The sequence below is a fragment of the Phalacrocorax carbo genome, chromosome 7 (assembly GCF_963921805.1).
Source record: "Phalacrocorax carbo chromosome 7, bPhaCar2.1, whole genome shotgun sequence".
Taxonomy (NCBI): domain Eukaryota; kingdom Metazoa; phylum Chordata; class Aves; order Suliformes; family Phalacrocoracidae; genus Phalacrocorax; species Phalacrocorax carbo.
The window spans coordinates 34864424-34888269 of NC_087519.1; the positions used below are offsets into that span (position 1 = coordinate 34864424).

General features: G+C 42.2%; 1 protein-coding gene and 1 long non-coding RNA gene across 3 annotated transcripts in view; one reads left to right on the forward strand and one right to left on the reverse strand.

Annotated features, from left to right (window-relative positions):
- The window catches only part of LOC135314350 (uncharacterized), a 15073-nt gene extending 12595 nt beyond the window's left edge, over positions 1 to 2478 (reverse strand). The window contains exon 1 of the long non-coding RNA XR_010373866.1: positions 2375 to 2478. This is a non-coding gene — a long non-coding RNA (uncharacterized LOC135314350). The remainder of the gene's footprint in view (positions 1 to 2374) is intronic.
- Positions 1624 to 20391, forward strand: LOC104041311 (guanylate cyclase soluble subunit beta-2-like). 2 transcript variants are annotated; one of them, XM_064457380.1, is made up of 16 exons: positions 1624 to 2065; positions 2805 to 2878; positions 3740 to 3834; positions 4029 to 4189; positions 4568 to 4667; positions 5909 to 6129; positions 6217 to 6322; positions 8421 to 8524; positions 10062 to 10278; positions 13684 to 14004; positions 14822 to 14970; positions 17222 to 17368; positions 17667 to 17821; positions 19006 to 19220; positions 19309 to 19431; positions 20199 to 20391. In XM_064457380.1, the coding sequence occupies exons 1-16, from the start codon at positions 2063 to 2065 to the stop codon at positions 20348 to 20350; spliced, it is 2343 nt and encodes a 780-aa protein (XP_064313450.1). In that variant the 5' UTR covers positions 1624 to 2062; the 3' UTR covers positions 20351 to 20391. The 2 variants fall into 2 exon arrangements, with proteins under 2 accessions (XP_064313450.1, XP_064313449.1); XM_064457379.1 differs by lacking the exon at positions 1624 to 2065 and having other exon boundaries at positions 2600 to 2878.
- The last annotated feature ends 3455 nt before the right edge of the window (positions 20392 to 23846 follow it).

Sequence of the window (23846 nt, forward strand, 5' to 3'; positions counted from 1 at the left end):
TCATTATTTCTCTTCTCCTGAGCCTGGCTCCCACCAGCATTTGGCTGAGAAGACAGCTTTTGAGAAAAAAAAAAAGAAGGTTTATCGATCAGTGAGATCTTGTGGGAGTCACTACCATCTGCAGAATGGAAAGGGTGATGAGTACAGGGGAGGTGATGAGGCTGGCGGGAGGGCTGTCATCATTAAGAAAGCAGCACCCGTGCCCTGTGTAGGGCTGCCGCCAGGTTTGGGTGTGCCTGCTGAACATGAATGGCACCTGTGACGAGGACTGAGAGATTGGAGACAGAGTGGCGTGCACAACATCTCAGATTCGCCACAGCACGAGCCAAACCCTCCCTGCCAGACCGGCACAGGGCACTGGCTCAGTATGTGGGCCCCTGCCATGCCCCACAACCCCTGCACCAAACCGCAGCAACACCACAGGTGAAACAGGGCTTTCACCACCGACATGGCTTCATGTGTGTGTGTCCTGGTTTCAGCTGGGATAGAGTTAATTTTCATTGTAGTAGTGAGTAGGGGGATATGGTTTGGATTTGTGCTGGAAACAGTGGTGATAATGTGGAGATGTTTTAGTTGTCGCTAAGTAGCGCTCACACTAGTCAAGGACTTTTTCAGCTCCCCATGCTCTGCCGGGTGCACAAGGAGCTGGGAGGAGACACCGCTGGGACAGCTGACCCAAACTGGCCACAGGGATATTCCACACCATTTGGCGTCATGCTCAGTATATAAAGCTGGGGGAAGAGGAAGGAAAGGGGGGGACATTTGGAGTGATGGCGTTTGTCTTCCCAAGTAATCGTTATGCATGATGGAGCCCTGCTTTCCTGGAGATGGCTGAACACCTGCCTGCCCATGGGAAGGAGTGAATGAATTCCTTGTTTCCCTTTGCTTGCTTGCGTGGCTTTTGCTTTACCTATTAAACTGTCTTTATCTCAACCCATGATTTTCCTCACTTTTACTCTTCTGATTCTCTCCCCTGTCCCACCGAAGGGGAGTGAGTGAGCGTCTGTGTGGGGCTTGGTTGCTGACTGGGGCTAAACCACAACAGTGTGTTTGGCTGACTGAGAACAGAAACTCGTTTATATTGGGGGGAGTGTGTTTGTATGTTTTTCCCCAAACAGTTCTCCATTGTGACCTCTCAGGATTCACTCTAGAAAGTCACCTACAGATAATTCTTCCAAAACTAAACCTAAGAAATAAGATAACTCTGCAAAGCGCTAAAACTCATGAATTCACGTTCACCATTCACGATCACTATATACCTGCTAACATCCCCACTGCTGTCATTTCCCCTCAGACAGGCTGGGTGGCTGCAAACACTGCCTGGATGATGGGCAGACGTGTGCAAGTGGCTTCATCTTCTGCTTCTTGTCAGGCCTACGGCAGCAATGCACGGCTCAGCAGCACCCGCCAGCTGAATGAAAGACACTGCTTCTCCCTACAAACCTCCTATCCTTGGCCAAGAGTGGTTATCGACTCCACCATTACTGTTCCTGCTCTGCTAAGAGCAGTTTTAGGAAAGTCTTGGAAACGACACCCTGCTGGCTTGTCACCCTCCTGGCTGCTGGCCCCAGCGAGGCCCCGGGGGGGTTGGGACCCGTCGAGCCCGGCTGCACCGCGCCGCGTCCAGCCACGTTGAGCCGCACCACGTTCAGCCCGGCTGTGCCGCAGGCTCCCGCAGCGGGAAACCGGGGCCGGGAAACTGCCACGGCCCGCGATCGTGACGGCGATGCCATCTCACCGAGATGCTCTTCGGCATCACACGGCATTCCTGCAACACCGGCAACTGCAGAAAAGGCGCGTTTTCTGCTGAAAACCAGCCAGGCCAGGCGGGCAGGCGAACGAGACCTGGAACTGCGCCTTTCTGGGCAGCTCCGTGTGCTCCGGCAGCGCGTCTCCGCCTGCGGCCACCGGCTGCCACCGCGCCGGCCGCCGCGGGCGAGAGCGGCGGGGCCGGGCCTGGCCGAGCCGCCGCCCCCCGGGCCGGCAGCGAGGCCGGCAGCGGGGCCGGGGCGGCGGGGCCGGGGGCGGCGGCGGGGCCGGGGGCGGCGGCGGCGGCGGCAGCATGGTGAGCGGCCCGCGGGGCGGCGGGGGGCGGGCGAGGGGGTTCCCCGAGGCGGGCAGCGGGGGCAGGCAGGCGACTCGGACCCTCCGCCGGGCCCGAGCGGTGCCAGGCTGCCTCCGGGGAGGGAGCGGGGCCGAGGCGGGACAGACGGACAGAGACAGCCAGCCAGCTCCTGCCGGTCGCTCCTGGCCCGAGGGACCAGCCGGCTGGGAGCCTCCTGCCTGCCGTGCCGGGCTCAGCACCCCGCACTGCTCTGCGGGGTTTGGACCACGCCATCCGTAGGCTGTTGCTGCCGTGACAAGTGCTACTTACGGTTATCCTTTTAACACCTTTTTCCCCCCATCGCCAGCGTGCGGTTGGTGAGCGCCAACGCAAACGGTCACAGCGACGGCAAAGCCGAACTTCGGGCCTGATGCTGCCGCCGTGCGCGGCTGCTGGTCCGGGCGCCGCAGGGGAGGTGCTGCCGGCCGCAGCCGGGGCGCCGCGGACCCTGACCTGGTGCCTCTGGGGCCTTGTCTGCGAAACAGGATCGAATACGTTTGCTCTGTGTCACCGAATGCTTGTGAAGTGCCGAGATAAAGGCCATGCTGTTTACTGAAAGACATAATGGCTGTCAGACGTTATTACTTTATCCTTTGCAATATAAAATTAGCAGTGGAATCTTAAATACAAAAAGGTGGCATTCGGGCTGCATTTTGAAAATCGTTATGTCTTTTCCATGCTCATATATTTGCTTTTGCAGTATGGATTTATAAATACATGCCTGAAGTCTTTGGTGGTTGAAAAGTATGGTGAAGAAACATGGGAAAAATTAAGGTAATGTGTTCCTAATAAATGTAGTGTATTGAAAGACAATGCTCAGGAATTTAGCAGCAGAGGATTATAATTTCTTACTGGTAAATAGCAGCTGATATGTATCTCAAGTAATTATTAGAGGTAACTAGCACGGCAAAAGCAAGAGTTCCTTACCTTGTAACAGTTCATACTCTGATACTAATTTGCCCCCATTAATTTGTTATATCGGATAATTAAGGATTAAATGTAGTCTTGTAGACAACTGTGCAATAGACTCACTGGCTCACTGTGACAATATCCAAAAGTAATTACACTGGAAAGATGTCATCCTTGATATGAAGTCAGTTTCATTCCAATGCTTTCAGAAAAGCAGCTAAAGACATAATCTCTGATTTTTCTTTACCTTACGAGCTTTGTGGCATTTTCCAAGGGATAAAGATATAAAAATGTGTGCATATATGTACCATATAGTAGCTGCTGAAGCCAGTACAAAAATTCAGCAAATTTTTGGGCAAGTCTGTGGAGCCCCAAGAGCTTGATATTGTGGCCACAATGAATGACAAGCCAAGTAGACCAGAAGACAAACTAAGACTCTACTTCCTCTAGCCCGCCATGGTATGATGCCCTAATCCTTGAAAGAGTTTGCCATAATACCATAATGAGAAATAGCAGAAGTGGAGAGGTGGACACCCCTGTGCAGCCATGTTAAAACAACACTCTCAAACCAATAGGGGAAGTAGTGTGTTCCAATATATGTAACGCCTGAAGGCGGTTAAAGAGCGGGTTAAGAGCAAACAGTGCTTACTGAATGCCAGTTGGGTCACCCAAGCATGTTATATTTACAGCACTGCTGAGACAAGAATATTGTCTTCTCTGTTGCAGGCTGCAGGCTGGAGTCCAGGATTCTTTCTTGACTTTTGAGGTTTACAAAGATGAGATCACAATGCAGCTTGTTGAGAAAGCCTGCAAAATATTAGGTATGTGTCCCTGTACCTCAAAAATGAACCATCCTGGGTCAAGCCTGAGACTGCAGCCAAGGTTTTAGTCTCCTGTGCTGTTTAGAATGCCCTCCCTGTGTTGCAAAATTTCTGCATTAACTCTCAGTCCTTCTGGCAGCATTTGAGGAACTTCCAAGCCTTTCTTATTCATTAAGGAATCTTTATTTTGCTAGGTGTTCCTGCTGACATGGTTCTGAGAGAGTTTGGAGAGTATTTCTTTGAATTCTGTAAACGTTCAGGCTATGACCACATGCTGAGGACATTGGGTGGAAATCTCTATGAGTTCATAGAGAACCTGGATGCGTTGCACAGCTACCTGTCCCTTTCTTACCAGGCAAGTTTGAGTAGTAATCACTGAGTAGGTATGGGTGGACTCTGCCGGACTTTGCAACAGCATCTCATAGGTGTGAACGAATAATGGGAAAATATGCTGTAACAGGCTCTTGTATGTTCTGAAATAGATTACTCCAAAATATTAGGATAATTTTTTATAATCGTTTTTTTTCTGAGTCTTCCTCAACATTAGATATTATTTAGTACGTTGGCTCTAATGGATAGTAGATTTTCCTTCACAAATGAGCATATTTAGTTTTCAATATATTAGCTTATTCATACTACTGCTTATTTTACTAAGACATGGGATGCTTTTGTACAAGTGGAATTCACCAGCAAAAGATATTGAAGGTTTTTTTGTTTGTTTGTTTTTCCTCAGGAGATGAATGCCCCATCTTTTAGAGTAGAAAAGAATGAAGACGGGTCAATGCATTTACATTACTATTCAGATAGAAGAGGTCTGTGCCATATTGTGCCAGGTAATCAGATAGAATGCAGAGTACAGATCAGCGGGTAACACAATATATATACAGGGTAATCATATATTTGCAGATATACTTTGCTCCGGTTTCAGAATCTTTTTTCAGATGAAGACTGGCTGTGGAATTGAAGCCTCGTGGAGTTTACCACCAGTATCTGTCCTCATTATTTCCCTGAGTGCCTGATAACTCCAAGCTCCCAGTGGCTTCATCGAGATTTACAGTATGACAAGCCAGCCATAAGGGTCTGTTCTTCCTATAGAATTCCTATAGAATCCCTTTCCTGGAAGGAAAATTAAAGTTCATGGTGTGTATTGTGTCTACCTGTTGATTAGTTCTCGGTAACTCATGCTCCTTAAATTGCAGTGAAGGACAAATTATAGTTGGTTTGAAGACATCCATCCATCCATCCATCCATCCATCCATCCATCCATCCATCCATCCATCCATCCATCCATCCATCCATCCATCCATCCATCCATCCATCCATCCTCTAATAAATACTCCTCCAGTACATGCAATCTGTAAAACTACTATTGAACTCAGCTCAAAATGGAATCTTTTTCGGGCATTTATAGGAATATCCACAGTTGTACTCATGCAAGGGTTAAACAGATGTAAGCCTGTAAGAGATTATCATATTCCTTTCTTTCATAGATGCTGCTGCTGAATTAAGAAGTTTATCAAAACTTCCTTCTTTGTCAAAATTCATTTCATATTCCTATTGAAGCACAGAACTATTTGGAATTTCAGACAGAGCTTTTAATGTTGTTGTCCAGTATTTTGCCTAATAGCTAAGCAGAAATGAGAGGACTGATTGTGCATCTTCGTGAAAGATATTTCCTACTTTTCCAAAGAAATTATTCTACAATGACTGACAACGATTGTTACAGCAGAATCTCTTTAGACCCTATGCATTTTTTGGGGTTTAATGGGAATTCATATTACTGCTATGTATGACACTCTGGACACATTTTTCAGATATCCCACTGAGCTTTTTCTAGTGAAAATAAGCATTTGTCATCAGACAACACAAAAGAAACAGTAACTTTAAAGTTTATCTCCTATGCACATATTCTTACCATGGCAGCAGTAGTAGGAACGAGAAAGGTAACAGCAGGTTGATTTCTTCTTCCAGAGTCCTTTGGAAAAGTGATTTCAGAAATGGTGAAATTCCACTGTGGGCCCTCTAAAAGAGAAAATGGAAAGGGTTTGTTCTTTGTCTTTTGTTTCCCCTTCAGGAATCATCGGTGCAGCAGCCTTGGATTTTTTTAACATTGAGATTTCAATGGAAATAGTCAATCAAACAGAGGAAGAAGAAAGAACTGGTAAAAAAGAACATATTGTTTTTCTTGTCACTCAAAACCCTGTATTTTCATACAAGGAAAGAAATAAATTTTCTTCCTCACCTCAATATCGTGCTGACTCTGAAAAACAAATGGAGAACCAACTGAATAAAGAGGTATTTTAATATTCATTATCACTCTATTATTAAAATATGATTAAAATAAAACCATCTTTGAATTTCCCTTTGGATTTATTTCAACAGGACCTTGAAAAAGCCAAGAATACAATTAGAGACAGAGGAAGCTCTGTTTGCCCTGTCAGGAAAAGTCACTGGAAGACAATAAGAGGAATAATCACATTAGGAAAAGGTGAGAGATCATTCAGAGGGAGCTTGTGATTTCTGAGTCTCTTCAGTAAGAAAGGCAGTAAGCCTCTATCTCCACCCACCCATTCATTTTGAAGTTACCATTCATATTTCCTCTGTGTCTTTTAAAAATATTTCTGTTTAACTTTCTTTTGCTTAGACATTGGTAATAGAAGAAAAATTGCAGATAATAAGCATGCTTAGTCATGACAGATACTTACATGGAATATGACTTGTCACTTTGTCTTTTAAACAGGGTTTTCTTCTGAAAAGTATTCTTCTATAAAATGTCATTGTGTGGTACATTTGATACTTCCCTCTCATGTCACTTGGTCTAAGATGATGAATTTAAAAGAGTTTTTTTAACTTGGTAGCTGTTACTCCTTTCCAAAGTTATCAACTGTTGTAAATTCTGAAAGCCAAATTACACCCTCCACTAGCAAAAATCTACTGCTAATCTAGCAATCTCTATTTATATCTTTATATATATGATGTGTATAATCTCTGTTTATATATTTTTATAAAACAGAAGGATTTTTGCAGTTAGGATCTTTTGATTCTTCAAGAGGAAGGAGAATCCAGCTCAGTAGTGCCAAGCTGTCTGGATTCTGGGAGGAGTGAAAAATTAACCGTGATATCAGCTGGTGCAATGCCACGTGCATTACAAGAGCAGATATATTGAGTAAGAAATTAATATATATTCAAAATAACATTTTAGAGTAGCATTACTACCTAAAAAATAAAAATTTTTAACAATAAATGCAAGAGTTATCAAGGGCTAGACTTTGAAAGATGAAGAACTCACGTTGACTTCCCCTGAAGCAATAAGAGGCCTAGAAGTTGGATTTGTAATATTTTTCACCAGTCTCCTAAGTGACCTGATCATTTGTTATCAAGCAGAATTTACAAGAGTGACTGTCATAGCCACCTTCTGGTAGAAAGATATCACTTGAAATAATCATCCTTTTGATTATGGTGGGTTACTGGAGAATCCAGACTTCTACTGTGAAGATCAAAGGCTTTGGGTTCTTCAGTCAGATGAGCATTTTTGACTATTTTACCCATTTTATTAATTTTTACAAAAATACCTGTTCACTAGCAAGCACAACCTGCTCTGTAGATTTGTGACCATTTTGAAAAAAAAAACTCAGGGCAAGTAAAATAGAAACCAAACAGTAATTTGGTCTCTGTGCCATGGACTAGAGTTCTTTCTATAGGAGACTGAAACCCAGATCATGCTGGGCTTTTCTTCATAAGTGTTCCTTAGCAGCTGGCAAAGTATATTAAATCCACTTCTGTGTAATTTTTGTGGGATATAGTTGTGTTATTTGGCTATGACATCTGTAAATTCATGGAGCAGAAACATCTACAGTTGTCCATCTATTCTTATTGTTTCCACATAATTTCATACATCGAATTCTCTGTGTTTTTATTGTGGTTAAGTTCTAAACTCTCAGCCAACTGCGATTAGTTGCTCATCAGCTGTGTATTAAACCGTGGAGCACATAGCGCAGATGTATGCACATTTCTGGACCTCCACACTGTTTACTTTGTCTTCACACATTATGATACAGGGTTCTGTCTCACTGAGTGCTAAAAAGTAATGCTGACACCTTTTATGAGGTGCAACCCAATTAAAAGATACACATTGGTGAAGGGTCTGGAGCACAAGTCTTATTGAGAACAGCTGAGGGAACTGGGTTTGTTTAGTTTGGAGAAGAGGAGGCTGAGGGGAGACCTTATCGCTCTCTACAACTACCTGAAAGGAGGTTGTAGTGAGGGAGGTGTCAGTCTCTTCTCCCAGGTAACTAGCGATAAAATAAGAGGAAATGGCCTCAAGCTGCACCAGGGGAGGTTTAGATCGGATATTAGGAAATATTACTGCACTGAAAGGGATGTCAGGGATTGGAACAGGCTGCCCAGGGAAGTGGTTGAGTCACCATCCCTGGAGGTATTTAAAAGACATTTGGATGTGGTGGTTAGAGACATGGTTTAGTGGTGAACTGGCAGTGTTAGGTTTACAGTTGGACTCGATGATCTTTAAGGTCTTTTCTAACCTATCCAATTCTCTGTAAATTCTGTGTAAATTTATCTTGCCACAGGTAAGCTCCTAAGAGGATTTGATCCTGTTTATCCCAAGAGCCTCTGGATTGACACAAAAACATTTTGCAATGGACTTCCTTTTCATATGGTTTTTGACAAAGAGGTAGGACAAGCATGTGGTATGGGCATTTAGTTTGTGTAGACTATACGGTAGTTTTCTTGTTTTAACTGTCCTACAGTTCACCGCTGCATGTGCTCTGTATACAGTGCACACTCATTTGTAGCATTTACAGAAGTACTCTGAGCAGAGACATGCAATAAAAGTCTCTCATAACAACTGGATCTGAATCATTTCAGATAGAAATCCCCTCCCCCTTGATTTTATTGAGATTACCATGTCTGAAACAGCTGCAGATATGCCAGCAAGGTTTATTGCAGCAGACTGTCTGTTACCAAACACGGAACAGAATTTTCTGAGGTTTCTGGCCACTTTCCTGTCCTTGCATGTGCCAGAGACATGACCCATCCTTTAAACTGGCTTTGTACTGATAGCTAGTCACCCTCTCCTCCCAGTTACCAACCTAGCCAAAGGCTTTTGTAAGGCTTTGCTGGCAACTGAGGCTCTACATGCTTCCTGAGTCTACTCCTACAGGCTTCTGGTGGGAAAACCCGGCTACCTACTAACTTGGGCAGCATGCAACCCCATCTAGTAGGAACTGGACCCAAAAATCTCTTTATCTGCCAGGGGAGGATTGAGCCTCCTGTGCATACATACTCTGCAGCAATGGAATTGCCTTTCCCTTCACAGAGACTGCTCTGTGGCTGGTTTCCAGCTAGCCTGGGTTTCAACTGAGCTGCAGTTCCTCTTGCTCCCAATTCTGTACAGAGAATATTAGCTTAAGACAGGAGCAAAGAAAGGAGAAGGTGGGAATGGGACAGCAGAAGAAAGCTGAATACAGCCACTCAGGGAACGTGTTTTGGCATCACACTGATAGAGATTCCAGAGCGCACGGTTTTCTTTGTGCTACTGTCCCCATTAGCCGAAGTTCAGAGTTTTAAACCTTGCAAGACATCCAGTCAGTATAATTTGATAAAATTACTAGCGTGGAAAAAGGGCAAGTCCTGCACCGATTATTGGTAGCTAGGTCAGAGCTTCAATACTCTGATGACAAGCAGTGAAGGCACAGTGGACCTTTTTTTGGGAATTAAGAGGTCATCAGCCTAAAAGAGAATGACTAAACCTTTACAGAGAAATGGTTAAGAGAAAGTAACCCATGGCATCCCTTAGAAAATTAATATTTGCCAAGACATTTTGTGCCACAGCTATTTTCTTTTTGGAATGCAGGACAGGCTCTGGTATCTCTAATTTGCTCTTGCAGCTACCTGTAAGGCTATTTGTTAGGCCTGCACAAATGCAAGCAAGGATAATAGCAGATATTTTATCTTTAGTTTTTAACAATTGATAAGGAAGAACATTTTGATAGTAACTTCCCTTTCTGGGGGCTTTGCCTTGCTATGAAGGACACTCATTCAGAGCTTTGCGGTAATACACTAATAAGATAGAAACTTTGCTCAGAAGTAAGCCAGGTAGTATAGCAAGGCTAAGTGTGTATATGTGTATAAACAGTGATCAGCTATAGCTTGGCCTGAACCCGAACAGGATATGAATTATAACACACTGTCTGTATTTTCTTTTTAAGCTCAGAGTGAAGCAAGCTGGGGTGAGCATTCAAAAGATTGTACCTGGCCTTCAGACCGTGGACATCTGCTTGGATCACTACTTCAGTATCATTCACCCAGAAGTGCCCTTCACCATCTCTAGCATTCAGAAATTCATCAACAGCCAATTTGTTTTCCAGACCAGAAGAGAGATGATGCCAGAGTCATGGAAACAACGGCCAATGCTACAGCTGAGAGGTACTTCACTGTTTTCAATAGCATAAGTGTTCATATTAAATCAGGAGTTATACTAGAGTTGAATTAATGCCTTTCTGTGGACTCCTGGCTTAACCTAAGTCCTATCAATGGCTTTGTCTTTGTGCAGTGAGGAGAGGATTAGGTGGTTCTTTTTAGAGAACTTTAGGGTACTTTAAGATGCTTGCAGACAAATTCTGCTGTTACCTCACCAGATTTTGAAGGCTTTCAGACAGAAAGAACAACTGTGCTCCCATTTGAATGTCCTCGAAAGACACTGTTTTTCTAATGCTGCAAAACCCACATCTTTGTGGGTATCCTGACTAAAGGGTCAAGGCCAAGGGAGAATTAGATTGTTTTCTGAACCACCTTTAACCTCAGTTTTTCACAGTCACAGAATTGGCTCAACTCCAACTGAGTTTGGAAGGGACCTCTGGAAATTGTCTAGTCCATTCCCCCTTACAGTGTGGTCAACTAAAGCAGGTTACTCAGGACCACGCCTAGTTGGGTTTTGAATATGTTTGAGGATGGAGACTCCACAAGCTCCCTGGGCAACATATTTCAGTGTTTAACCACCCTTAGAGTAAAAAGCTTTTTTCTTATGTTTAAATGGAATTCCTGCATTTCAGTTAGTGCCCATGGTCTCTTATCCTTTCATTGGATACCACTGAGAAAAGTATTTTTTTCTCCCTCCTATCAGGTATTTATATATATTAATGAGCTCCCCTTGAGGCTTGTCTTCTCTAGGCTGAACAACCTGAGTTCTCTTAGCTTCTCCTTATCTGACAGATGCTCCAAGACTTCCTAGGTCCTCCATCCTTCGGTTCTTGAAAATAGGAGTGATAATTCCTTTCTTCCAGCCCTCAGGAACCTCCCCCAGTCACTATGACCTTTAAAAACTAATTGAGTGGCCTCTCAGTGATGGAAGCTCACCTGTGTCAGTGCCTCAGTGCACTCCAGAAATCTCCTGCATTGCTTGTGCTTTACTGTGTTGTCTGTCCAGCAGATATCAGCTAAAGTCCACCATGAGGCTTCCTCCACTTGTCTTAAGAAGCACTCATCTACTTTTTCTTCCCAAGCAAGGCATCTGTAGTAGCCGCCAATCACAACACTACCCACATAGAGAGGGTCTGCCCTCTCTAATCCTTCTATAGAAGCTCTCAGCTGGCTCATCATCCATCCCTAGGCAGAGCTTCATGCATTTCCCTTGCTTTCTCACATAAAAGGCAGCTCCCCCTCCTTGCCTGCCTGTCTTTTCTGAAGAGTCTGTGTTCATCCTTTGCAGTATTCTGGGTGTGTGAACTATCACACCAAGCCTCTATGATCCCAAAGACATGGTAGCCCTAAAACCACACGCAGACCTCTAGTTCTTCCTGGTTTTCCCCCATGCTGTGCACATTTGTGTACAGGCACCTCAGAGAGATGCCCAGTCATGCCCATTTCCCAGAAAAGGTATGAGAGTTTCCTCTGTAATGCTGCCCTGTGTGTTTTTCTTTGCAGAGATTAGAACCAAATATATAATGTAAGGCATTACTCTGGGGTGATTCCTGCAACATAGTTGTATCGTCACTCTTGGCTTTGGTAAGGATTCAATGCCAGTTGCCCTGTGAATCTCCCCAGCCCTCAGCTATGGCCTTCTGCTTCACTTGGGACCTGTGGAAGGGACACAATGCCAGCCCCCAAAGCCAGCTTCTGATCGCAGGCCACTGGGCTTAGCATGGAGATGCACCGGGCTGGATAAAAGTAACTGTCCATGTCTCCCCTTCTCATAGCTCTACACATCAGCCTGTGCACCTGGCACAGAATTGCTTTGCACTGCTAAGAATTTTCTTTGCCAGAGGAATTACTGCTTTGTACATGGAACAACATTTTAAACGCAGCCACTCAGCACAGGCAATGGCAGTTCACAGATTTTGGATTGCATATTTGGCACATACAGACAATAATGAAATGCAGGGTGAGCATTCCCACAATAATACACTGCAAGCATTGCTCCTGCCAGTGCCCAGTTCCCATCTGCCGGGCGAGGGGTGGGAAGGGGCGCAGGGGATGAGGGAAGTGCTTAGAGACAAAGTCTTGATAACATTGCTACAGCTGGAGGAAAGAAATGGCTTCCCCTGCGCCTCCATGCATTTTGATTCCTAAAATGTGAATACATGATTCATTCTTAATTTATGCCTTTGAGGAGAGTTATTTGCTACTGGCTGTGTTTCAAATGTGGATAAAAATAGTTTAGTTAGCTGTGCTTTTATTTTTTGTTGACACATTTTCAGATTCCAATTTCTGTCTTCACCCCCCACCATGTTACATAAGAGTTTACCAGTTAAAATTATTTTAGCAAAAAAGATAATTTATTTGCTTTATTTTTACTGGGAGGAGCAAGTATGGAATGATTCTCTGCTTTGTTTAATTAGCTATGATGACATTTGGTTTAAGTGTTCTGTGACCTCAATTTTGCTTCTCTGAACTATGCAATATGACCTAATTTTCCCTTCTCTTATTTCACCTTTACATAATGAGTGTCAAATCTGGTATTCCTGAGATTCAGAAAAATTTAAGAGTTTAGGGAGACCTTGGAACAGTGATGTTACTAAAACAAGGAACTTACTAGTCACAGGTACAATTTTACTTCGCCTTATGCAGGGTTGATTCACTTGGTATCTCTGATGTTCCAATCCTGTTAGTTTTCAAGCTGTTCAGCCAGTTGCCCTGGGGATGGGGTGAGAAAGAAAGAAACAGGAATTGCTGTTCAGAAACCAAGAATACATATGAAGCAAATAAAGAATAATGATAATAAAAAAATATTGAAAAAATCAATCCCATAACCAAAACTCAACAAAGAAAATAAAACCTCAATCCCCCACCAAAAATCCTCTCTACCCTTCAGTCATTTTTGTACTTGCATATTTAGAGGATCATAGTGACTGCAGCTTTCAGGAAGGGAAGCTCCATTGATTGTACTGGGGCCGCATTTTACTCTCTGTGAAATTAAACTTTAAATGTTTCACTTAATCATTGTGAGTCTCAGCACCCCGTGCGTGGTGCTGACTGACTGGCTTCAGGAACAGCTCAAGAACTAGTAGCAGAGGAGAGGAGAGGAGAGGTGTTGTGAGCAGTGGGGTTCCTTGTGAAGAGGAGGGACCTGAAGCATGGTTAGGCTCTATTTAGCAGTTGCAGTAAGTGAGTAACTGCTTTCTGGGTCCTGAATTTTTTTTAATTTGCCTAGTGTACCTCCTTCAAACAAGACCACCTCTAATTCCAGGAAGCAGAATAATTCCTGTGATGACCCTGACCCTACAAAAAGCCACTGTCCTTAGAACTCATCTCCTAAAATTAACATCAGTAATACTGAACAGCACGTGAAAGTCCCAGCTGCTGAAAACTCTTACTGACACTTGTTTCAAACAGGCCAGATGATCTGGATGGAGTCCCTGCAGTGCATGCTCTATCTCTGCTCACCTTTGCTTCGCACTTTGCATGAACTGGAGGAGCGACAGATGCATATTGCAGACATTGCACCTCATGATGTGACCAGGGATTTGATTCTTCTCAATCAACAGCGACTGGCAGAGATGGAGCTCTCTAACCAGCTGGAGAGGAAGAAGGAAGAACTGCGGATACTGTCGAAGCACCTGGAGGAAGAGAAGAAAAAGACTGAAGCTCTGCTCTATGCCATGCTTCCTCAGCATGTGGCCAACCAGCTGAAAGAGGGGAAGCGAGTTGAGGCAGGTGAATGAACAGGGCCCATTTGTGACGCATGAGTCGTGCAGCAGGTGACAATGATAGAGAGACTGGGGTGCTGGCACAACCCCATTGCCACTATCGGGGAGTACATTGTCTACTTGGTGATATTCATGGGAGGAGGACCACAGACCCTTCGTCTCAATGATAGCAAAGTTTAGTCTATTCTTTCAAACGAAACTTTGAAAGCTGCTTGCCAAAATTGTTCCCTAGGAGGTGAAAAGTGGTAGCAGCTGCCAATTCCAGGAAAAATATTCTGTGTTTCAACAGTAAATAGAAATTTTGTTTTTAACATGGGTATACAGGGAAATGATAGCTCAAAAATGAAAGGATTAAAGAAATCGGTTTTCCTAGAAAATATTCCTAGTTCCTCTATGCTATGTATAAACCTAGAGTCAGCATGATTCCCATTTTTCTTAAGGATAGCAAGTAAGAATATGCTTAAATTCCCTTTAGTATGCACATATATGAAGTTAGGGGTAAAAGGCTAAGTATATCCTCAACATGGGTGGACAAAGGGATGTATTCAGATGTCTGGATTGTTTGAGGTGTGTCATGATTCTTATATTTGATATACTCCTATATTAAATATATTTGATATATGATATACTCCTATATATGATATACTCCTATTTGATACACTTCTATATACTCTTTCATATCAGCACCCATATATGAGTATTGCAACTGAGATGTCATATGTCCTAAAAGAACGACAAGAAAGAAATCTTGCAGGCAAATCTCAAACAGATGTCATGATTGTCCAGCCATTACAGGTACTTACTATTGGTCTTTCTGCTCACAGGAGAGTTCAAGGAATGCACCATATTATTCAGCGATGTTGTGACCTTTACCAACATTTGTGCTCAATGTGAGCCTATTCAGATAGTTCTCATGTTAAATTCAATGTACCTGCAATTTGACAGACTGACCACAGTGCATGATGTGTACAAGGTATGTACTGATTGATAAAGGCTTTAGAAATAGTCTGGAAAAAGATTTTGATGGTGGTGGTGGTTTGGGTTTTTGTTTTTAAATGCATGAAAATCCTCTTCCCCCGAGCATGATTTTTGATAAACCATAAAATATTGCATATTTGTAGTGGCCACACAAAGAAACTGAAAACCAGGCAGAGGTAGGATTAAATACGTTTAAAAATTTCAGACAGGAATGTAACTTCTATGATGGACTAGAGTCTCTCTGCACAATGCTAGCACCATAATGGCTGTTGTTTCATTTCTCTGTCACTCTCTCCTCTCTCAGATGCCTACCCAACATGACAGAATATCCTAGTTTATGGATCAATTTGAATAATTTTTCTAATTCTTTTATTCCAACCTGTTGCAAATAGGTCACTATATCATTAAGTGTCTCCTTTGGTGGGAAATAATAGTATAAACAATACCCAGATAATACCCAGACTTTGTTTTGCTTCACGGAGATCTTAGGCAATGCTATAGACTCCTGCTGTCCCCGAAGAGCATTGATTAGATCCACTCTGTAATGTGCGTGTTGTCTCCAAACGGTGCTGGAAGGATCAGAGCCCTGGTTGACATATAATAATAGTGTTATTAACATCTCCGGAGCTACCCAGATTTGATGAGCTGAAGAGCAAGTCCTAAGTAACTGTCTGTCCCCACCACATTAAATATTTAGGGAGGCAGAAATAGTAAAGGGTGATATCCAAATCTCATTCGTTCCTTGCTCAGGCAAGGCATACAGTTCATCCCACAATAAATTGCATTGGGAAATCAGAAGCATTTCTGCCTTGGCAAGGAAACTGTATTCAATAATTGAAGCATCCAGGATATGGCCCACAGATTTTAGGATAAATTAGTATCATATTCTGTCTAAATCATCCATCATAAGTAAATTATCTGTCACTATAATAATCTCCTTTTGATGCCTGTATATAACTTCTATTAATATTGAAGGAGGTTACTAGGGTACGGAGAGGGAGGACGAGATTACTATTTCAGGGAATTGAGAAAGAAATGAAATATTGAAAATGATCAAAGAAACTTGGCCCAAGCTTATAAACATCTGAGGTTATGAATAAATCTTGTTAAAATAAATCTCCTACCACGGCCCAAAAATAATTAGGGTATCTATTTGCATTAGCAGCTTTTTACAGTTGTTTTTAATTTGTTACAGAAAATTACTGGCACTACTGTGGGGTTGGCTATCTGAGAGAAGGCGTGTACAGGAACACATTTTTCAAGACTAATGTGTTGAACAGTTTTAAGTTATTATGTTAATGAACAAACCCAAAGATGAAATTAAGTTCCCACTCTCCTTCGCTGTTCATTTTTAAGAAATCCAAGTAATCTAATTGAAACTGATATCTTATTTACTGATGGTAAATGTAACAATGAAGTCTCATAAGGGCAGTTTAGAAAATTGCCTTACCATGTAAGTCTTTTACAGTGAATTTTAAATATTTGAGACTGTTTAAATGTTTCAAACAAGCCTATTCTACTCCCAGCAAAATCACTGTTAACAGGGTCAAACCCCAAAGTATTTCTCAGGTGCCTTATCATGCAATTCAAGGAGACTGGATGCCTAAAGGAGGATGAACCCCTCAGTGTTTGTCTCACTGGCTGCATCATGTTGTGAGGAAACAGCTGGTTGTATCGAAGGATGCTCCCAAACTGCTTAGTTCACACTTTGCATTCTTTGGCATCCTGGAGAGTGGAGGTTTCTTAGTTTCATGTGAACCCCTTAATAATAATCACCAGTGAAGACACTCCCTTGATTTATTGTGACATTTTTTTAAAAAATAAATCTCTTTTTAAAAAGAAATAAGCTTTTAACACCAATTGTGAATTACAGCTAATTAATAACATTCAGCTGTTGGGTAACCTCCTGGTTCAGGAGTCTGTGCCTGGGGATAGCTCTTCGCATATGGGTCTACCCTAGGTAAAAGGAAGGCAAAAAGTCTTTCACAGCATCCCTTAGTGTCTCTCAACACCGATATCTAAAATGAGTCAAGTGGGCAGGGGCAGAATGCATTGAAATTTTTAGCGTTGAGTTAAGGAAAGATCCCCATCTCAAGGAAATGCACATATCCTAGAGCTTTTTAGTAACTGGAAACACCTTTTAGACAAAAGGGGGAGTTTGGTGAAGGTAAGAAGTGCCCTAGACAGCAAAACACCTAAGCAAGATACATATAGCATGCTTATATGCTTGTCCCTCTCAATTAAAGGTGGAGACAATTGGAGATGCCTATATGGTAGTGGGTGGGGTCCCTGTGCCTGTACCCACTCATGCTGAGCGAGTTGCTAACTTTGCCTTGGGGATGATAATAGCAGCTAAAGGAGTACAGAACCCAGTTTCTGGAAATCCTATCCAAGTAAGTTCTTAATGCAAAGATATGTGTGTGTGTGTGTGTCTGTCTGTCTGCTTCTTGGGTTGGGCTTCTGGTTAATGTACTGCAGTAGGACATCAAAGAGCTGCTTCTGATTCCTCTGTGACTTTGGGCAAGGGCCACATGTGTACATTTTTCATGAAGAGCCTCTCCCTGTGGATATTTGATATTTTACTGGTGTCCAGTGTTGTGTTAGGATGAATTTTTAGGTGGCTGGATAGCATTGAGAAAGATGTTAAATAACAAGTGACATTTTTTGGGGGTGTTTTATGTCTTTGTGAAGATTAGAGTTGGGATCCATACAGGTCCTGTCTTGGCTGGAGTTGTTGGAGAAAAAATGCCTCGTTATTGCTTGTTTGGAGACACAGTGAATATAGCTTCCCGGATGGAGAGTCATGGTATCCCGAGTAAAATTCATCTAAGCTCCAGTGCCTACCAGTGAGTAACTATAATGGAAACTTTGCCCGTTAAAAGCTGTGCTAAAAAATACTGCCTTGACAGCTGCAGCTTTCAATGTAGATGATGTCTTTAGTCGCTGATTTATGCAGCTTACTTATAAAGAAAAATTACTGCTTGCAAAGAATTTTATTTGTTCTGATGCACTTGTACATGAAGGCGGAGGTTTGAGAGTCTCGATCCTGGAGACCAAAATATGGGGGAAAAAAAATGATATCAGGAAAGCCAGAGCTCAGCTAGCACTGAAATGGGCAAGGAAGGTTCAAAGGCAGTAAGAGGAGCTTCTGCTATGGTAGTATAAATAGTATAAACGGAAACATGAACCTGCTGTGGCAGGTGATTTAGGGGCAGTGCCCTGAATAAAGGCTGAGTTACTTAAGGCCTCTCTTGCCTCAGTCTTTGCTGATGAGGTCTTCAAGGTCCCTGCACCTAGAGTCAGGGTTCAAAGAGTAGGTGATGTACTGCTACTGAAAGAGGATCAGATTAGGGGTCTTTTGAGAAATCTCAGTCTATGGAAGTGTATGGGAGCAGATGGGATGCCTCCAAAGGTAATGAGAGAGCTGGGTGATGGCATTGGAGTGCTGCTGATCATCATCTTTGGAAGGTCATGAAGATCAACGCTGTAGCAACTAAAGAAAGTCAGATGTTACACCTATATTGAAAAATGGCAAGGAGGATAGGCTGGGGAACTATAGGCTGGTCAGCCTCATGTCAGTCCCAGTGAAAATCAAGTCCTCTTGGAAGCCATTTTTGGAAATATTAAGAAGGCAATTGGGAATAGCCAGTCTGGATTTACCAGGAGTAAATCATACTTGTTGAAGGTGATTGCCATCTCTGATGAAATGACTGGAGATAGTTCTGTCTAACTCATATTGGCTGCCTCAGTTCTTAATTTCTATTTACTGGTCAATAAGAATGCTCCACCATACTGAAGTATTTGACTATGTGATCCATTGATTTTTGATCAGGCTGCACATGTAAAGCTATAAAAGCACAGCAGGCTTGAATAAACAGTTGAAAGAAACCCTCAGTTGTTCACGGATCAATACTGTTTTTCCTGGACTGTTGGGACTTGATTGCTTAGATTACAATAGCTCTTCTAAAACATCAGTGCCATTTTTGCTAATCTTGAATTTTCATGTGTCATTTTGCTTCTGATATTTTAGATGCCTAAAATACAAGAATTTTGAGATGACTGAAAGAGGAGAAATAGAAGTAAAAGGGAAAGGGAAAATGCACACATACTTCCTCATTAGAAATAGAACTGCAACTGAGAACGAGATTATGGGAAGGCCAATGAAAGACTTAGATTCTGGCCATGAATCTGTTCAGTCCTTTCAAGAAGGCAGGACTGAAATAATACCAAGTTGTCATCAGCCAGGTAGAGTCAACTTGACATATCTTTCCCTCCTTGAACAAATGAACATTAATACAACTCAATAAAATATCCTTTGCTGTTCTTCTTTCAGTTACTCAGACTGAGCCAGAGAAGGACCAGACCCCAGCCATTGCAATGAAGTATATTGATGGCCCCACAGATGCACAAAACATCCTCAAAAGAAGAAACCAAGCGAAAATTACAGATTTGACAGGTAGTTATTTAGTTACCATCTAGCAGAGAAGACAGAACTAGGAAGTAACCAAGGCTTAGTCTTGCAGCTTTGTTAAATTCCTCTTCTGAATAATTATGGTTTTACTCAAGCCAGAAATATATGCCAACATACGCATGTTGGTGAAAGTAAGCATTCTGAACACTGTTCAGAGCCAAACAAATTCAACTTAAGAAAAATCCCAGGTGTTAACTATGCACTAAGGAGAAAGAAGCTGACATAGCTGTCAAACCCCAGAGTCCTTCTGGCAGTGCAAACAGAGTGGATAAATGTTAGACAGCTCTAAACATGGACAGACCCGATTGTTCATGTACACATCTTTTCCTAGAAAAGCTGTCATTATTTGTAGTTACAGGGAGGTCCTTATCAACTCAAGTCTGAGAAAGAGAGACCTCACTGGCTATGTAGCCTAACAGTCATCAAGCCAGGCTCCTGCAGAAGACAGGAGGATTTATTGCCATGCTCATGTTCTGCAACCAAATTTCATTCTCTTTTGAAGTAGCTGATACTGAAAGAGAGAGAATGGATTTGATGCCATAATAGTCTAATCTAATGCAACAAGTCTTGTAATCCTATTTGCACGTTTTGTGGATCTTATACAGAATAAATGTCACTGATTACTATAAAATATTTTGCTCCCTTCCCTCCTACCTGCTTAGATGTGGTAGTTAATCTAGTATATGATGTGCTGACAAACAGAAACCTATATGGTCATTAAAAACTCACGCTGAAGGGGTGTTTCCTTTCAGGCAAAACTTATGATTCGAAAAGTGATGGGAGTCTCCATGGCAACCTGCATGCAGATGGTGGTCCTTGTCCTCTAAACCGGGGAAGAGTCAAACCTGCTGCTGAGGAGCCACAGATGAGAAATGTTCACTCTAATTTTTGCACTTTACTCTAAGTTTCTTACTTTTTACATTAAACAGTGCAATTTTATTATGATTTAGTGCTTTTTTTTTTCTGTTGTGGGGCTGATTTTTGTATATGAAGAACCACATGTTTTGGTAAAAAAAAAAAAGTCCAAAAAACCTCAAAACCAAGGAGAAAAAAAAAAGAAAAAAGACATTTCATCACAGTTTTCAGCAAAGAGAAAACAATGGAAGATATTTTTTTTAAATCAATTTACATGTGCCATATAATACTCCCACTGGAGAAGAAAACCACCGCAAGATACTTGGAAGACATATTTTTCAGCCTTTGCCATGTCTTTGAATATCCCTATGTAAAAATCGCTTTTTGGTATCTCATGCAGCAATTGCGAAAGAGGTGACTCATCCAGCTAGAAATATTCCTACTCAAACGAGCACTTGCCATAAAAGAAACATTCCCTGAAGTGACCATCTGTCTTGACTTCAGCACAGCCAACAACTTCTTGGTGTAAGGTTAGCAGAGTTTGATCTCCATTTTAACTGCAATGACAGTTTAATCTCTTAACAGGTCTTTCGTTGGGTTAAAGGCATTATGCAGTAGAAATGCAGAATAGATCTAATACAACCCTATATTTTTTCATATTGTGTACTTTATAGCACCCAACAGTAAAAAACCCCAAACATCTGTGGTCTTTGAACCAGCTGTCCGTGCTGTGCTTAGATGACAGTAGAAGGACATGCACATTGTGTAGTTATGTAGCATCGAATTCATCACAACGCGCTATTTGAGACTATTTGAGACCTTGCAAGTTTATTTCTCATTTTCTCACCCCAGCTAAGCAAAAACAAGTTTCAGGACTGCAAAGGGAGCCTGTCAGTGCACAAATTAATGTTGTTAACGTCACTGAAAATAACAACGTTAAAGATCAACATCACTTACCTGGCGTCATAGGCTCCTTAGCTGAATTACCTCCATGCTGATATATTCTTAGATTACGCCTGATCAGAAATATCAGAGAAAAATTGAAGCTCAGATGTCAGGGATATAAGATGTAGGAGCAAGAACACAATGGATGTAAAGGTTGTAGACAATTTGGTGCATCATAAATTGTGCTCTCATTCCCATGATCAGAGGTTGGAGTAGGTAGAATGTGCTTGTACTGGGTGACTTGACAGGAGGTGATGCCCACGTGCCAATTTATTACCCTTGGGCATGGATTTGTTGTCTAAGGATGATACCCATTTGAACTTTGAGCAAGAACTCACTGGAGAAGATGATAATGTTACTCCTGTGTTACAGTCTGGAGCATCACAAGTGGCAAGTGTGAGGCTCTTTAAACACCAGGCAGACAGGTAAGACTGATGAAAGGCATCTTCTCCTCTCTGCAGTATAACAAGTTGAAATTTTGCCTGGCTAGATTTTCTTTTTAAATCTCTGAAGCTCCCTTGTCTGGGTGCTCTACAGCTCTGTCTGTATTAGCAAGTAGTGTGGACCAGTAGAGGAGGTTGTGTAGAGTGAAACTGTCAGTGCTGTTGTCCACACTATAGGTATTTCAGAGGCCTTGCTAGTGTGGTCCCACGCACTGAATACCTATTAGCTTTTGGAGGCCCTTATAAGCACATCCTCTGGCTTAGCTTCATCCAGAAGAGATCCAGTTGTGTGCTTTGAGACCACTCTACAAGGTGGAACAAAGTATGGTAAGTGGGTTTGACCAGGAAATTCCTTCAGGAGGGTACGCCTGACTCTGAAACACTGATGTAGATGCACCCTTTAACATTAGCACTTTCCGCAGTACAGCTGAGCAGCACCATTCTGGGAGAGTGCAGTCTTACGAATGACAGGATCAATTTATTTATTTGTAAGGATTTTGTTATCTAGGCACTGTTCGTTATTTTGGCAAGGGCGAGGGCTACTGTAGGTTGAAGACGTATCTAAGGGTTATTATTGTTAAGTTGGGATTTTAAACACTTGACTGTGTGCTACCCTCAGACACACATCATCTTGATTTCACCTTCATCCTTAATAACGCCTCCCCACCAGGTCACTGCTCATGGCTTTGCACTTCAGTATTATAACCATAGCTTTAAGAAGACTTTCTTAAGGAAAGATAATACCCAATTGCTCTCTCACGTACAACAATGTAAATGTGAAGTAACAGTTGAATTGCACTATCCCACTGATCTAAATTGAGAATCAACTCTGACAAGGCTTTTTTTGTCTCCAACCTAGAGATGTGTTTCACTGCTCTTGAATGCTGACAGAACCGAGAACACATCATTTGACAAGTGGCAGTGGTGGGCATCGTTTTCATCAGCATTCACTATGGAGAGATAAAGCCACTTAGCCCCAAGCAGAGGTGTGACACAGGAGTGTACATCTCTCAGCAGCCAGTGCTAATGGAGGAGTGAACCTCTTGCTGTCTCAGCTGTCTCAGCTGCTCTTGCAGTCCTGTACCTGTGTGGCTGCATGTGACTGACCACCTCTCTGTAAGGAAGAATTTCCAATTGGAAATTGTCCAACAAGCTTGGTCATCAGTGAACAGGGTTTATTATATATTCCAGGGTTTAATATGGTTATATTATAGAGTGGTTTTAGGTAGAGCGCTCCTCTGAACTTGTATGGATCCTCTTAGGAAGAAGAAAGAAAAGGGCCATGGCTTAATTGCTGCCTGCATCTCTCTGTCCAAAATTTCAACACTTGCTTTGCTTATACCTGCCCGTTTGCACTGAACCATCTATGAATGATTAATATTGGAATGTTTTAATTGCCAGTAAGTGCTCCATGGTAAGTTACTTCATGCTGTACTGTGGTAAAACTGATGTGCTGATGTGCTCAGTGGTTTCTCTGTGGCCTCTGTTACAATCTGGTTCTCCTGGAGATGCAGAGCTAGGTCAAATCTGCACAACTGCTTTTAAAAATTAATGTGCCTATGCATCATTGTGTGTTCTTAAATCTGTGAGCACGGCTAATGACTACAAAAATATAATTCAAAAATAAATCTTTCCATTAATACACTGACTGCCATTTCTCAATGACTACTTTGATTCCTTTTGCTCTTTTCCCTTTCACCTTTTCTGTTCTTTTTCTCTGTAAGTATGCAAAAGTTTAAGACCATTATATCTCTAATAAATGTCCAGTAGGTTTAATTTCTTCACCATACACAAAGTTATATGTATTTATGTGACATCAGACTCAGCATCCCACTACAACTGACATTGTCATAGGCTTATTAATACAGAGTTTTAGTGTCAGTGACATATCTCCATTGAATTGGCACAAAAAGGGTGGGAGAAGGGAATCCCTACTGCTGCTTCATGGAAGCTGAGGCTTAGAAAACTTAAAAGCTGAGAGTTTTTCAAGCTGTTTAAAGCATATGGATCCCAAATCCCATTAAATCTGGTGTTCAAACATGAATTGTCAAAAGCTTGGGTACCTTAAAGGTTTAGGAGGCAGATTTTCAGTCGTCTGTTGTTACTTTGCTAAGTGAAATCAACTGGATTTAGGTACTTAACTGTACACATATGCAG